We start from the raw sequence: 14,249 nt of genomic DNA, 5'->3' as shown, positions 1-14,249 counted from the left end.
TCAAATCTTTTGTTTATTCTTTGAGTGATTTCTTATTATTGAGTTTTGAGAGTTCTTTAATGTTCTAGGTACTAGTTCTTTGTCTGATAAATGGTTTGCAGATATTTTCTCTCAGTCTGTAACTTGTCTTTCATCCTCTTAATAGAATCTTTCACAGAGCAAAAGTTTTAAATTTTGATGAAGTCCAATTTATCAGTTTTTTCCTTTTTTAGATCATACTTTTAGTATCAAATCTAAGCTCTCTTTGCTTAGCCATAGATCCCCATAAGTTTGTGACTCCTTTTGAGTTACTTTTGTGTAAGATGTGAGACTTAGGTCAAGGTTCATTTTTTTTTTGCCTATAGATGTCCAGTTGCTCTGGCACCATTTGTTGAAAAGGTTATTTTTTCTCCATTGAATTACTTTTACATCTCTGTCAACAATTAGATGGGCATATTTCTTTGTTCTTTATTCTGTTCCATTGATGTATGTGTCTATTCTTCCTCCAATGCTGTACTCTCTTGATACTGTACTTACATAGAGAGCCTTAACAGAAGAATGACTCCTCGCATTTTTCATTCTTTAACAAAATTGTCTTAGCAATGCCAGTTTCTTTTCTTTTCCATATAAATTTTAGAATAATCTTGTCCACATCTACAAAAAAATCATGCTGCAATTTTGATGCAAATGTGTTAAATCGCTATATCAGTTTTGGGAGAATTGACATCTTTACTGTTGTTGAGTCTTCTAATCCATAAACACAATATGTCTTTTCATTTATTTATATCTTCTTTGATTTCTTTCACCATCATTGTTTAGCTTTCATCATATAAGTCCTGTTTTGTTAGATTTACACCTAAGTATTTCAATTTTTTTGAGTGATTATAAATGATACTGTTTTTTAAATTTCATTGTCCATGTATTAATTGCTCATACGTAGAACTACAATTGACTTTCTATCTATACTTATTTTGTATCCTGAAATTTAAGAGAGAGGGAGAGAAAGAAATGTGTGTGAATTCCTGGGGATTGCTGCATAGACAATCATGTCATCTACAAATAGGGAGAATTTTGTTTCCTTTCCAATCTCTATGTCTTTTACTTCCTTTTTTTCCCTTGGTGCACCAGCTAGAACTTGAATAATTGTGGTGAAAATAGACATCCTTCCCTTGTTCCCAGTCTTGGTGGGGGAAAATATCCAGGCATTCACCATGAAATATTAATTGTAGGTTTATCAAGTTGAGGAAGTTCCCCTCTATTTCTGTATTTCTGAGAGTTCTTATTATGAGCAGGTGTTGAATTTTGTCAAATGCTTTTTCTGCATTGATTGATATGATCATGTGATTTTCTTCTTTAGCCTGTTAATATGGTGGATTACACTGATTTTTTAAAAATATTGAATGAGGCTTACATCTCTGGAATAAATCCCACTTGATCTTATAAATGGGGAGTTTGCAAATATGATCAAGTAAAGGATCTCGGAGTGAAGAGATTATTCTGGATTATTCTGGTGGGTTCAGTGTAATCACAGGGACACAGGAGGAGTCAAATAGACAAGAAGGTGATGTGATGATAGAAACAGAGTTTGGATTGAAGCTGGAGGACGGGACCATACACCAAGGAGTATGGGCAGCCACTGGCGGCTGAAAAAGGCAAAGAAACAGATTCTCCCTTCATAGTCTCCAGAACGAACCAACCCTGCCAACAATTTGACTTTAGCTCAGTGAAGCTGATGATGGACTCCTGACCTCCACAACTGTATGAAAGTAAATACGTGTTCTTCTAAGCCACTAAGCTTGTGGTAATTTGTGATAGCAGCTTTGTTCAGAGAAGAAACTAATACATCTGTGTACATTGTATACATTTGTGTAGATAGTCAGTAAATGTGTACAGTAAGATACACAGATCCTAATTTGAACATGTATATTCCAGACTTCTCTTATTCATCATATTTCTACTTTGGAGTATTTGATGTAGTAGAGTTGCATGATTGACATGTTATTTAAGGAAGATTGGGCTGCAACAATGTATAAGATGAATCGAATGGAGGGAGATTGGAGTCAGAGAGGCTAAAAAGGAGACTACTACTAAAATCTAGGGGACGGGGACTTGTCAAAGGGGCTGGAAGTTAGACCGAAGAATTAGAGATGGGCACCAGGGCATTTCAAGGAAATACATCTCAGGCTTTGAAGACTGACTAATGATATGAGAAATGAAGAGCGTGATGTCAGTGATGACGTAGAAGCATGAATAAGTAACAGGTTCATTAGGAAAGAAAGAGGATTCAAAAGTTTTCTAATAGGTTTTCATCTGTCGAAAATGACTGAACAAGTTAGAGGGATTGTATTCTTTCAGAAGTGAAAAATCCAGTCAATGCTTTTTAGATAATGTTAATTCTAAATCTGTGACTTTAGGAAAGCTGGTTCATCACATCGCGCTAGTCCTTGAACACCAAAATGTACCCAGGTGTTGACTTCTATGCCGTGAAGAAATCTTCCTCTTAATGTCACCAGCAGTAAGAGAGATGTTTATTAACATCCTTGTGAGCTGATGAATTTATGTATTGGCAGATCAAGACATCCCTTTTGTTACGGACTGAAATTTTATATTTAAATTTTTTTCTAGGATATAAATAAAGCTATTTGCAAAACAACCATCAGGTGTTTTTCTTCTACTTAACGTTCATATTCTTAAGCTAAAAATACCATTCTGCACCCAAAATATGTCTTCTACCAAATATCCTCAAAGTTCTTAAAATGCTGCACAAACATGCCTCTTTTATTACTGAGCCAAGTCTAAACTCATCCTTCTCAGAGAGAGCCTGTAGAATATATATAGTATATAGATGGGATCAGGCTGCTTTTATGATTTGTTTTATTGGATATTCACTGTGTGATACTATGCTGACCTCTGGATCATGATCCATTGAAGCTTTCATTCATTAGAAAGGGATCCTTGAGGCACAGGTATGCAGTTCCCATGGGGACTTTCAGCTCACAGAGATCCTTTACTTATGGGAACTGATATGATGTTGTTATTGTTTTTATTTTTTAAAATCCTCCTGAGGCAGTAAGAACTCAGAGCTTAAGTCTGGATTCTGCAGGGAGTTCTGTATTTGCAAAGTAGAGCTTCCACTTTGAATGAAGTTATCTTTAAGAAAGCAATGTTGTGGCTGAACTCTTTTGTTCCTAAATCCATAAATCAGAAATTGCCCCATTCTGCTTTATTATCATAGATATTTTCATCAACTTCCAGTAAGTTTGATATTTTTCAGCATTGTAATTTAGTTATAAGCCTTCGGTTATCTGCAGTACTTCTCAGATATTAAAGTGTGTAACATTCATTTGGGAATTTTGTGAAATGCACTTTCCAGCAAGCTCCCAGGTGATAACTATGCTGCTGGACCACCAACCATATTGTGTAACAAGAGTCTGTGGCTCATTTTTACTTGTAGATATCAGCTTATACAACATTTAGTTTGGTGCTTATGGCATTTGGTTAGTTTCACAATTGGATTGAACAACGATAGAAATTAATAGTTCAACCATTGGTTTTTATTTCAGGAAATTACTAAAAATAAGATGAAGAAAACCTGTTCAAGAAAATGGAAAAGTGCTTAAAAATGTCTAACAATAACCGCTTGAGTTTTAAATTATAATTTATTTATAGTATTTTTTTAAGATACATGGGCTAGGTCAAGAAATATGGATTAAATTTTTTTAATAATCTTTTTTGAAGATTTAAGAACTTGTCTTTCCTAAAATACAGTACTTAAAGTTTGAAATATTGTGAACAAAATAATTTAAAATAATAATAGACAATATTGTGATTTGTTTATTAAACTAACAAGCACATTGCATAGGTTTGAGTTTGTACTGTTTATCTGACAGTCATAGTTTTGCAGTAACACTCAGTTATATTGCTTTTCAGTATTTACTGTTGCATAATTTGATCCATTTATTGACTCTCAGTTGGCATTGAATCTACTGGCTAAGCAAAAATAAAATTCTAATATGGGTCTAAGTAAAAAGGATAAGGTATATGTAAGAATTTTTGGCAATGATGGCATCAGAAATTTATCTTGAAATACTCATATCAGTTACTGAAGATAGAAGATTGAATCGTTTTTGTTTTGTTTCCTTTTTTTTCTTATTAAAATATGTTTTATTTGTTGACTGAATAATGCTAGTTCTCTGTTTCCTGTGTAAAAGGGTTAGAGTTGGAAAAACAAAATGTAAGCCATAAAGCATTAGGTTTACTTATAAAGTTTGTACTTTGGTAGATACCAGTGATCTAGCTCCTAATTGTGGGGTTCTATCCCTAAATGAGAATTATCTCGTTGAATCTTTTTGGGAATTCCCTAAGTCATTTTTTTCTCTCCTTGTGTATTTCAGAATCAAGAACTTTCCCCTACACCCTCTTAAATTCTTTCTAAGCATCTTCCTATTAAATCTTCCATTCTTACTCTCCAAAGTAAGAGTAGAACTCCTTGAATACCTGTCTCCTTCCCACCCCCCGAATCTTGGGTACTGCTGTCTAGTCTGTCTTCCTTTGGTATCAGGTTAGACCATTTCATTAACCCAATTCTTTAAACCAGGAACTACTCTGTTTCCGTAAGAGCCCAGGGGCAGTGGAAGGAGGCACACAGGGCAGATTGGGGCTCAAGTCACAGCTAGAGGAGGCCTAGGTCGAGGTAGAAAGTTGGTTGGGTTTCTATATGAAATGACCAAATGGTGGCTTTGGATGGACACTGGGGTCAGGATTAGGTCCTACTAGAAAAATATGTGTCGAGGATGGAAGAAGTGATGAAGAGGAAGAGTTAGGATGGTGTGGAGATGGGATTCGGTTACAGTCAGGAAAGTGAGAGAGAAGAGGTCAGCCACAAACAGAAGAAGCTGCACTGTGGCTGCCACTGTGTTCTGAATTCAAAACCAGGAATATCTGTAACAATGCAACTGACCTGACTTTCTTTAGAGGAATTTTAAAAGCAGTTTTTGTTTTTTTATTTTAAAGACTCATGAAGGTTTTATATCAGAATTAGCTATGACTTGGCTCGTAAGGAGGCCAAGTTAATTAGTTTTTTTCTTATGTCCCAGGCTTGGCTAGCCCAAACCTGACTAACCTAGGGCCAGGACATGGCCAAAAATAATGACCCTAGCACTGGCTACTTTTCTCAACAAGACTCTGTTCAAAGTAACTTCAAAGCACTTGTTCTTTTTTGGTAGAGGGTCAATTATGTCACGCTCTCTTAGAAAATGCACTACTTTACTGGGAGATTTACTTTGAGTTGGTGTGTTAGCTTCACAGGATTTGATTTTTAAATGCTGAATACTTAAAAATACATGTTTTACTTCTTCTGTTTGAGATGAGGCTTTTAAGGAGTAATAGACACCACAATAAAAGCTAGCGTGGTTTCCACTGTCATTAAAAAAGGTATTTGCGTGAAGTGCTGCTTTTTCTTAAGGAGCACTTGAGTACAGCATCGCTTAGCAACACACAAATCAACTTTGACACCTTATCATCTGTATATTCAGGTTTAAATCAAGTCTTTCCAGTGATGGGACAGATTGAGTCTTTTAAACTGAGCAAGTGAAAGGTGTCATGTTGTCATCTTCATCTTTAGGTTGGCAGCAAGTTTACAACATTTTGGAATTAGAATTTTTTTCAATTTATCCTCTTGGGCCTCCAGCTTCTCAGCTTCTGTTCCCTCTTCATGTTTCTTATACCTAAAGATCCTTACAGGGTTTTTCCTTCAGTTCTGAGATCTAAGGTAAGCCCCTTAGCTTGGTGTGCAGAGCCTGCCAGGAGCTGCTTCCCGTCTCCTCTCCTATGAAGCAGAAGGGCTTCAGCCAAGCCAAACAACGGTTTTCCATACATGCTGTGTTCTTTGATATCACTGTTTCTTCAAGCCCACATTGTTTTTTTGTTGGGGAATACTCTTGCTGGCTAAGCCCTGCTCATCTTTCTAGATAATACCTTGATTCTCAGACAACTTCAGTCTGATTCTTTCAGTTTGAGTTAAGGGCCCCTTCTCATAGGCTCCTAAGCAAATCTTGGTCATAGAGCTTTAATATTGGATTTCAGTTGTTTACTTTTCTCATACTAACCTGGGAATTTCTTGAGGGACAGGAATTCTGTCTTATCTGTTTATCCCCGTCCTTTCTGTGTGTTTCATGTAGCTGATTTTTTCATTATCTGTGACAGGGCTGAGTTTTCTTTCCCTGTGAAGAAGTAGTTCTTTATTACTGGGGAGTTTTGACCAGAGGTCCAAGACCTCTATTATTTATAAATTTAACAGTTATTTTTTGAAGTATCCATACTGTGCCAAGGACTGTGCTTTTGTTTACTACTACTGGAAGGATATAGATTCAAGCATCATATAAAAGGTTATGCTAGATGTAACAGTAAGTGAAAAAAGTTTGGAGGAGCAAAAAATTAAAGCAAGAATTTTTGAAGATACAAAGTATCAGGAAGGCTATTCCATGGTTTTATGAAGATTTCCACAAAGGGAGAAAAAGTTAAGAAGAGTTTGTTTTGAATACATATTATTTTTATTTATTTATTTATTTTTGGCTGTGTTGGGTCTTCGTTTCTGTGTGAGGGCTTTCTCTAGTTGCGGCAAGCGGGGGCCACTCTTCATCGCGGTGCGCGGGCCTCTCACTGTCGCGGCCTCTCGTTGCGGAGCACAGGCTCCAGACGCGCAGGCTCAGTAGTTGTGGCTCACGGGCTTAGTTGCTCCGCGACATGTGGGATCTTCCCAGACCAGGGCTCGAACCCGCGTCCCCTGCATTGGCAGGCAGATTCTCAACCACTGCGCCACCAGGGAAGCCCTGAATACATATTTTTACAACTGGTATAGAAAAATTACCTCATCAACTTATGTATCCTAAGCTCAGGAAACACTCCTCAGTAGTTCGCTTCCAAGAAGCAAAAAAAAAAAATCTGCCATGATAGAAGGTAGATACTGCCACACTCCTTAGTGAATTGGTGTGTGTGAATTTCTGGAATTTTAATTTTATTCATATATTTAAAAATCCACCAAATTTTTATTTTAAAATTTAATGTATTTAAAAACATTCTTTAATCTAGTTTCAATTTTAGAACAGTGTTAGGAAAGAAAAGTCAGTCTTGTATGTGGACAGCGTTTTATATCTATAGTGGCTACCTATATCTGTATCATATCTATCTCTACATCTATATCTATATATCTGTATCCATACAGGCTGTCTCAGAAATTATATCTAAAGGTATTTCTTTTTCTCTTTTGCTTTATTTGGAAGATATTGAAAAATGAGCAAAAAGTAAAAGAAAAACAAAATTTCTTATTTGAAAGTAGGGTAGGATATTATATTTAAAATAAAGAAAGCCCCTCAACCATTCAGTTCTACCCTATGCTGTTAACATTTGGGCACTTCTTCTCCTGACTTCTAAAGGTGCTCTTGTTAACACAGTGTAGTCATGTGCTGCCTGCTATCTTTTATGATAGCAACTTTAAAAGTTCCTTTTCAAAATTACTATACCTTTGTTCTGCTTTGAGCTATATTTTTATTTATTTATTTTCAGATCATTTATTTTTTTCCAAAAGCAAACAAAGCACATTGTTTTTAAAAAAAGTAAAAAAGTGTAGACATTATGTAGTAGAAAGCAAAATTTTCCTTTGTCACTGTTCTTCAGGGTAACTCATTAATATTTTGGCATATAATCTTCTAAATAACTGTGAACTGTGAATTGTAACCTTTTTCCCTTTTGTTTTTGTTTTTTAAAAACAAGATCACACTTTCCACACTCTGTCACTTATATTATTCATTCACTAATGCTTTATTTCATGGCTACTCTTCCCTGTCACCACATGTGAGTCCATCCCAGGCTTTTTACTGACTACATAATATTTCACAGAATAGATCTACTGTAATTTAATAAGCTGTTGTCCATTAAGGTGTCTCCATTGTTTTGCTATTATAAATAATATTGTAACAAGCATGTTTGTATCTTGTACACAAGCGTGTATTTCTGTAGTGTGATACCTAGATATGGATTTGCTTGGTTGGAGGGATTGCATATGTAAAGTTTTGCTGTAATTTAAAGGATAAACTCTTCTTCAAGACTTTCCACAATTTTAAACTGTAAACAATAAAGTTCTGATTTGAGAATAAACATGGTTTAAAAGGAAAGACGGATTCCTGTTTAAAAGGAAGGATGGATTCCTTTCCTGAGGGCTCAGTGAGACAGTACATTTCAGGGAGGGTTATTTGTTTTTCTCCTCATGTTTTAACCTGGATTTTCTGTGATATGTAGAACCTTTGAGAGAAAGTATTACTCGGTCTTCCTGCTGCTTTACAAAAGAAATCTATGTTCTTATTGGTGGCATCTCCCTGATAATGCTATTATTTCATTGCATGTTGGTATTCCTTATGATGAAGAATAATGTTTTTGGTTGAATTCTAATCTGTACAGTATGGTATAGTACAGAACAAAAACTGTTCTGTGGGGTAATTTATCTTAAAAGAAATACATGAAGGTGACTCGATCAATAAAAATAGTAGCCCCAGATTGTCATTTTACTTACACATTTAAGTTCTTTTCTTACAACCTTGAAAACAGTTGTAAATATGTCTTGTTTGAATAAAGGAAAGCTTATAGATGAACGTCAAATACATTTTCCTTTTCCCAAAGGATCATCTAATTGAGGCTATAAACCTTATTTTTAGGTTATAAGAGTGGGTTTGTAAAGTTATATGTTCATGGCTTTTCATGATACCACATACAGTTAGGTGTTTGGTACTTTTTTAAGGTACTATCTCCATCTAACTTAAGTTTATTCATCTACATCTTTGAGTCCATTTCACTCCAGCTATTTTTACAGATGTATCAAATTGCTATTTGAGAACTATATTACAGATTTCAAATTCATGTTTAAAAGACAAATTGGCTCACTATCTTTATGGCTGTGGAATTTGTTTTAAGCACTGAGAACCTTAATAGTTAACCCATGTAGGGCTATATAGACATATATTGGAAGAAGGTTTTGTATTTAATATAGAACTTTATTTATTTTTTGAATTTTATTTTATTTATTTTTTTATACAGCAGGTTCTTATTAGTCGTCCATTTTATACACATCAGTGTATACATGTCAATCCCAATCCCCCAATTCATCACACCACCACCACCCCCCCCCGCCGCTTTCCCCCCTTGGTGTCCATACGGTTGTTCTCTACATCTGTGTCTCAATTTCTGCCCTGCAAACCAGTTCATCTGTACAACTTTAAATAATTTATTTTGGCATTCAGAAAATGACTTTATTTTTCTTTAAGACTTCATAATCTTTCTAGTCTGATCTGCAAATGTCTATCTGCTAATCTTTTTGTCTATAAGATATCATACTTTTGAGGAGGTGATACTCATTTATTTCAAAGATTGTTTTGTTTTTTTCTCCTTTTTACAGAAAACAGGCATCATTATGGGTCCAAGGAGACATTTTCCGATCCAAACTGAAAAATAGACCATCCAGTGAAGGAAGTATTAATAAAATTCTTTCTAGCTTGGATGATATGTCTATTGGTGGAAACTTATCTAAAATACAAAACGTGGAGAGATTTGGAGAGGTGAGTTTTTTCCAGGAAGATTTTTGTGTCTCCTTAAGACTAACGTTCTGCATTTCTTTGTTTCCCAATTGAACACATATAACATAGCCACATCTCTTCTCTGAATGCTGCAGTACTAAATTTTTAGGCATGGAGTCAACAACTATAAGGCAATAATAAAAGCAAAGAAAGCAATTATCCTTAAAAAGAAAAAAGCTGTAATTTAAGGAGTACAATTATAAAGGAGTCTACTTTGGTTTGGAAAATACTTACAAAAAAGAAATAGAAAAGCAAACTTTCTCTTTGAAAATGGAAATAGATAACAAGAAGAAAAATCTTAATGGGACAGTTGGATATTACATACCACAAGTGGTACATTGAAGCCTCAAATTCATGATTTCTAAAGTAAGTCCAGAGTTGAAAACATAATCAGGGGCAACTTTTTTTTTTTTAAATTGAGACTCCATTATAAACAAACCACTTTAAACAATTGACATACACATCTGATTTAATCTCCATAACTACCTGGTGAGTAAGGCAATATTATCTCTATTTTATAATAAGGAAATTGAATATTAGAGAAGTTCTAATCTCAGTGTCAGAAACATGATTCAGTCCAGGTCTATCTGATTTCACATCCATATTTTTTTCTATTACACCTGCTACCTCTGAATAAAAATGGTAGTGATTTACTAAGAATTAAGATCATGGGCATTTTTGGAGCTAGAAGCAACCTTGAAATAATTTGTTCTAGTTTCCTCTCTTGTGTGGATCAGAAACCCGGGTCGCACAAAATTTTTTACTTGCCCAAGGTTACAGAGTTTTTAAGTAGTGGGGCCACCTTAAGAGCTGGTAGTCTAACTCCTAGTTTAGCTCTTTCTACCACAATATGCCTGAGGTGAAGCTAAGCACCTAGTTTATATTTATATTTTTATGTCACTAAAGGGGCAAAAAAGCTATTAAAATATTTAAGCAGCAAGTGTAGATTTACATTCAATTAGGCAGTGACCCATTAGACATGGACAAGGGCCTTGAACAAGCTTAGCCCTCAAGGATGGAAAGAATGCATCATAGCTCTGTTAGGTCAACAATTGGCATCCCAAACAGACATTTTTTCACCAGGAAAGATAACAGGAGTGGAGATAGGGAGTGTTTTCTTCAGGAGGAAGGATGGGGACTGCTGGAGGAACTGAGTTTTCAACTCTGTGGTATGTTCTCCAGGACAGCCACTGATGAAGTGGCTAAGTTTATTGGTTTGCGTCATCTGTCCTGACCAAGCGTAAATCTTATTGGCCAAGGTCGTGTTGATGTTCAGAGCCTTTGTAGACCTTTTCTTGTCTCTGTGTTATGGTTTGGCCTTTTCAAAGCAAACAAAAAGGATCTGACATTTTAATGAGATAATGTAGCTAAACAAGAACACTTTGTTGCTCTGGTCAGCATTTCCTCCCCAGGTTTGAGTTCAAGTAAATAAGGCTTTTGAGTTATGACCTCTGAAGAGGCACATGCGAAACCCATCCATCTATCTGAGAAATATATTTATCTTGCAGGAACATAATGCTGTTTATATCATAATCTGTATTAAATTAACATCTGGTAGTTAGAACATTTCATTCTCATACTTTTTTAGATCCCAATTTGTTGAACTTGAGACTGATTAACATTTATTTATCACTGGAAGGGTGATGAATGCAATATGATTGAAATTTAAAATAAGTCAGTTTTAAATATGAGCATATATTCAGATATTGGCTGTTTTACCTCCTTCCTATTTCCCACACCCCAAATTAATTACTTTGCTCTCATTCAGAAGTGCTGTTACTTTTGAAATTAGAGGACAGAAATGAAAGAGTTCAGAAATACTAGAGAATGATGGTGTGGTTAAGATTGTAGACAGTGACATATCTATGGGTTTTGGACGACTTTATAGTTAGGTGATGCTTTGTGCAAGTACCTCTTCTGATTCTGAGCCTTTTTATTGCCATGCTTATCTGGTGCTGTCTCCATGAATATGGGGAGTTAGTTTACTCAAGTGAGTGTAACAGAGTTAGTGATTTCTTTATCATTCTTGTGAATTCCAATTGGGAAAATACGTCAAGAATGCTGCAAGGGTTTTAATGTTTCAAGTTCTATACCAATGTTCAGGATAGAAGCCCATGGAAATTCTGGATTTATTTAGTTTATATACAGAGAAAGTGCAAAAAGCCAGTGTTCTTCTAGAGGTAGTTTTTTTTTGTTTTTTTGTTTTTAAACTTTTTGGGTTTATTTATTTTATTTTTATTTATGGCTGTGTTTGGTCTTCGTTTCTGTGCGAGGGCCTTCTTCAGTTGCGGCAAGTGGGGGCCACTCTTCATCGCGGTGCGCGGGCCTCTCGTTATCGCGGCCTCTCTTGTTGCGGAGTACAGGCTCCAGACGCGCAGGCTCAGTAATTGTGGCTCACGGGCCTAATTGCTCCGCGGCATGTGGGATCTTCCCAGACCAGGGCTCGAACCCGTGTCCCCTGCATTGGCAGGCAGATTCTCAACCACTGCGCCACCAGGGAAGCCCCAGAGGTAGTTTTTTTTAAAAGTCAAATTAAAAGCAGAGATAGCAAATTATTTTTTGATTTCTAAGCCTACAGGAATTTTCCTGTGATTGGCTATTAGGAAACTTGGGAAGCTCCATAGTTACCTGATTTGGGGAGCTTGAATGTATAGTTTTTCAGTGCTTATGGGGTGGGTAAAAGGAAAATAATCAAAAGTATGAACCAGAATGATTCAGGCCATGGTAATGGAGTAGGTTGTGGCTTTAATGAATTCTCTTCACCCACTTAGAGTTATGAGAAATCTTTTAAAAATAGAGGCTTTTCCTTTATTGAACCTGGTCTTCAGCGCTGGGCTAGGAACTATGAAATGTACACAGCCCATCCTGTGGGTCTGGAGTGGGCTCCCTGCTTCATGCCCCTGCCTTGCACTGTCCTTTTCCTCCATGGTCCTTACCTCGCCTTCCTTGCTGGGCAGTACGCTTTGTAAGGATGGAGGCTTCTATCTGCCCTCATCATAAGTCTATTCCTAGCCCACAGGGCCTTCGTAAATATTACCTGAATGAATGAAGACTGACAGTTTCACAGAAAACAAACGAGAATACAGACATGAAACTGGTAATAATCCAAGCTATCCAAGGGTAGCATATGCTCAAATATAAAATAGTACCAGCAATAAGTGCTCATTTTGACATTGAGTGGCCTTAGGATCCATTCTGTATTGGGGTTATTAAAAAATGGCTTTAAATGGAATCTAATGCACTTTATTTAAAGTGCCAGATGTATAAGGAGTTAAATGAGGAGCTTACAGGGCAACAACAACAACCTAAATAGCACCTACTATGTGCCCGGCACTGTCCTAAGCACTTTATTACATGGATTAATTTTAGGACTTAGAAGAGCTGTATGAAATAGGCACCTTTACTAGGTCCATTTCACAGATGACATAACTGAGGCAGAGGAAGTTAAGCTGCCTGCCCAAGATCACAAAGTACAGAGTGGAGTTGTCATTTGAACCCAGGCACTCTGGCTCCAGAGTTGGCCCCCGACCCTGAGGCCTCTCACTGTACTATGCTGCCTCTCCACTGGGTCCTCTTTGTGGCTCTAGTACATTGCATACAGTCATTTTGGACATAACCTTAGCCAACGTGTCCTAATAAATTTCTCCTGGAATTGCAATCGTTTTTATCCTTTTCCTCCTCTAGGATGATAGTCCAGTATTAGCACACCAGTCAGTGTGTACTCTTGAGTTAGAGACATTAATTAGAAACAGGTGCTGCTGAGGTTTAGCCACGTTCACATTAATTGACAATCAGGTAAATAAGAGTGTGGTGTTTTAATTACATCATTGAGTTACCATGATTCATAAAATCCTTTGCCCATGAGCAGGGTACATCTTAAAAAAAAATCTATGAAGTACAAATTAAATCTCTAAGGCCCTACTTTTAAGCACCTTTCTTTCCACTCTTAGGCCCACTAAGGCATTCCAGGTCCAATCTGAAAGCCGCTGGGATCCACCAGAGGCTATCAGTAAGGGGAGTGACAGTACCAGATTCACCCTTGGAGGAGCTCACCCTGGCTGTGCTGTGGAAGGGGTGCTGGTGTCTGTGTGTGGCCGGGGGTGGAAGGCCAGGGAGTTGGTCATGAGGCAGTGGTCCAGGTGACAGAGGTCTGAACCAGTGGCAGGGAGAAGGAAGAGAAGACGAATTTGGGGGGCTCTGATAAATCCAAACTTTTTATTGATCAGAAACAACTTATGAAGATGACCTCTTTGCCTTTCCCCAACTTTTACATCTCATAGGTTTAACATCTGAGAGGTGAAAAGAATTTTAGAGATGACCCAGTCATTTTTCCTTGCCAAATCATTTAAATCTGCTGAAAATTCCATTTTTGTCTTTTTCTTTCAGTCCTTAGACTTCTATTTTTACTTGTTTCTATTTCAAACTCTCCTTTTATGTCATTTTTCTGTTATAACTCTGCCATCTTTATTCCATAGTGTGCTATATTTCATCTAAAAGATCTTTTCTTAATGGCATACACAACGGCCTCCCTAGTAGTTTTCTCTGTTATCATTTTATTAATGTGTTGGTCAGTAATTTATCCAACTGAAATCTATGGGCACAATTTAATTTATTTGATTTTGGTTTTCATCTTGTCTGCATATAGAG

At 36.6% G+C, this 14,249-nt stretch overlaps 1 protein-coding gene across 6 annotated transcripts in view; it reads left to right on the top strand.

Moving 5' to 3' along the window:
* Positions 1-14,249, top strand: part of CDC14A (cell division cycle 14A) — a 176,427-nt gene that overhangs the window by 131,140 nt on the left and 31,038 nt on the right. For all 6 annotated transcript variants that reach the window (XM_061186274.1, XM_061186272.1, XM_061186273.1 and 3 more), the window contains one exon: positions 9,425-9,584. In XM_061186274.1, the coding sequence (XP_061042257.1) occupies positions 9,425-9,584 (160 nt within the window). The remainder of the gene's footprint in view (positions 1-9,424; positions 9,585-14,249) is intronic.

Source organism: Eubalaena glacialis, chromosome 3, assembly GCF_028564815.1.
Source record: "Eubalaena glacialis isolate mEubGla1 chromosome 3, mEubGla1.1.hap2.+ XY, whole genome shotgun sequence".
Taxonomy (NCBI): domain Eukaryota; kingdom Metazoa; phylum Chordata; class Mammalia; order Artiodactyla; family Balaenidae; genus Eubalaena; species Eubalaena glacialis.
This window is presented reverse-complemented; position numbering and strand designations above follow the sequence as displayed.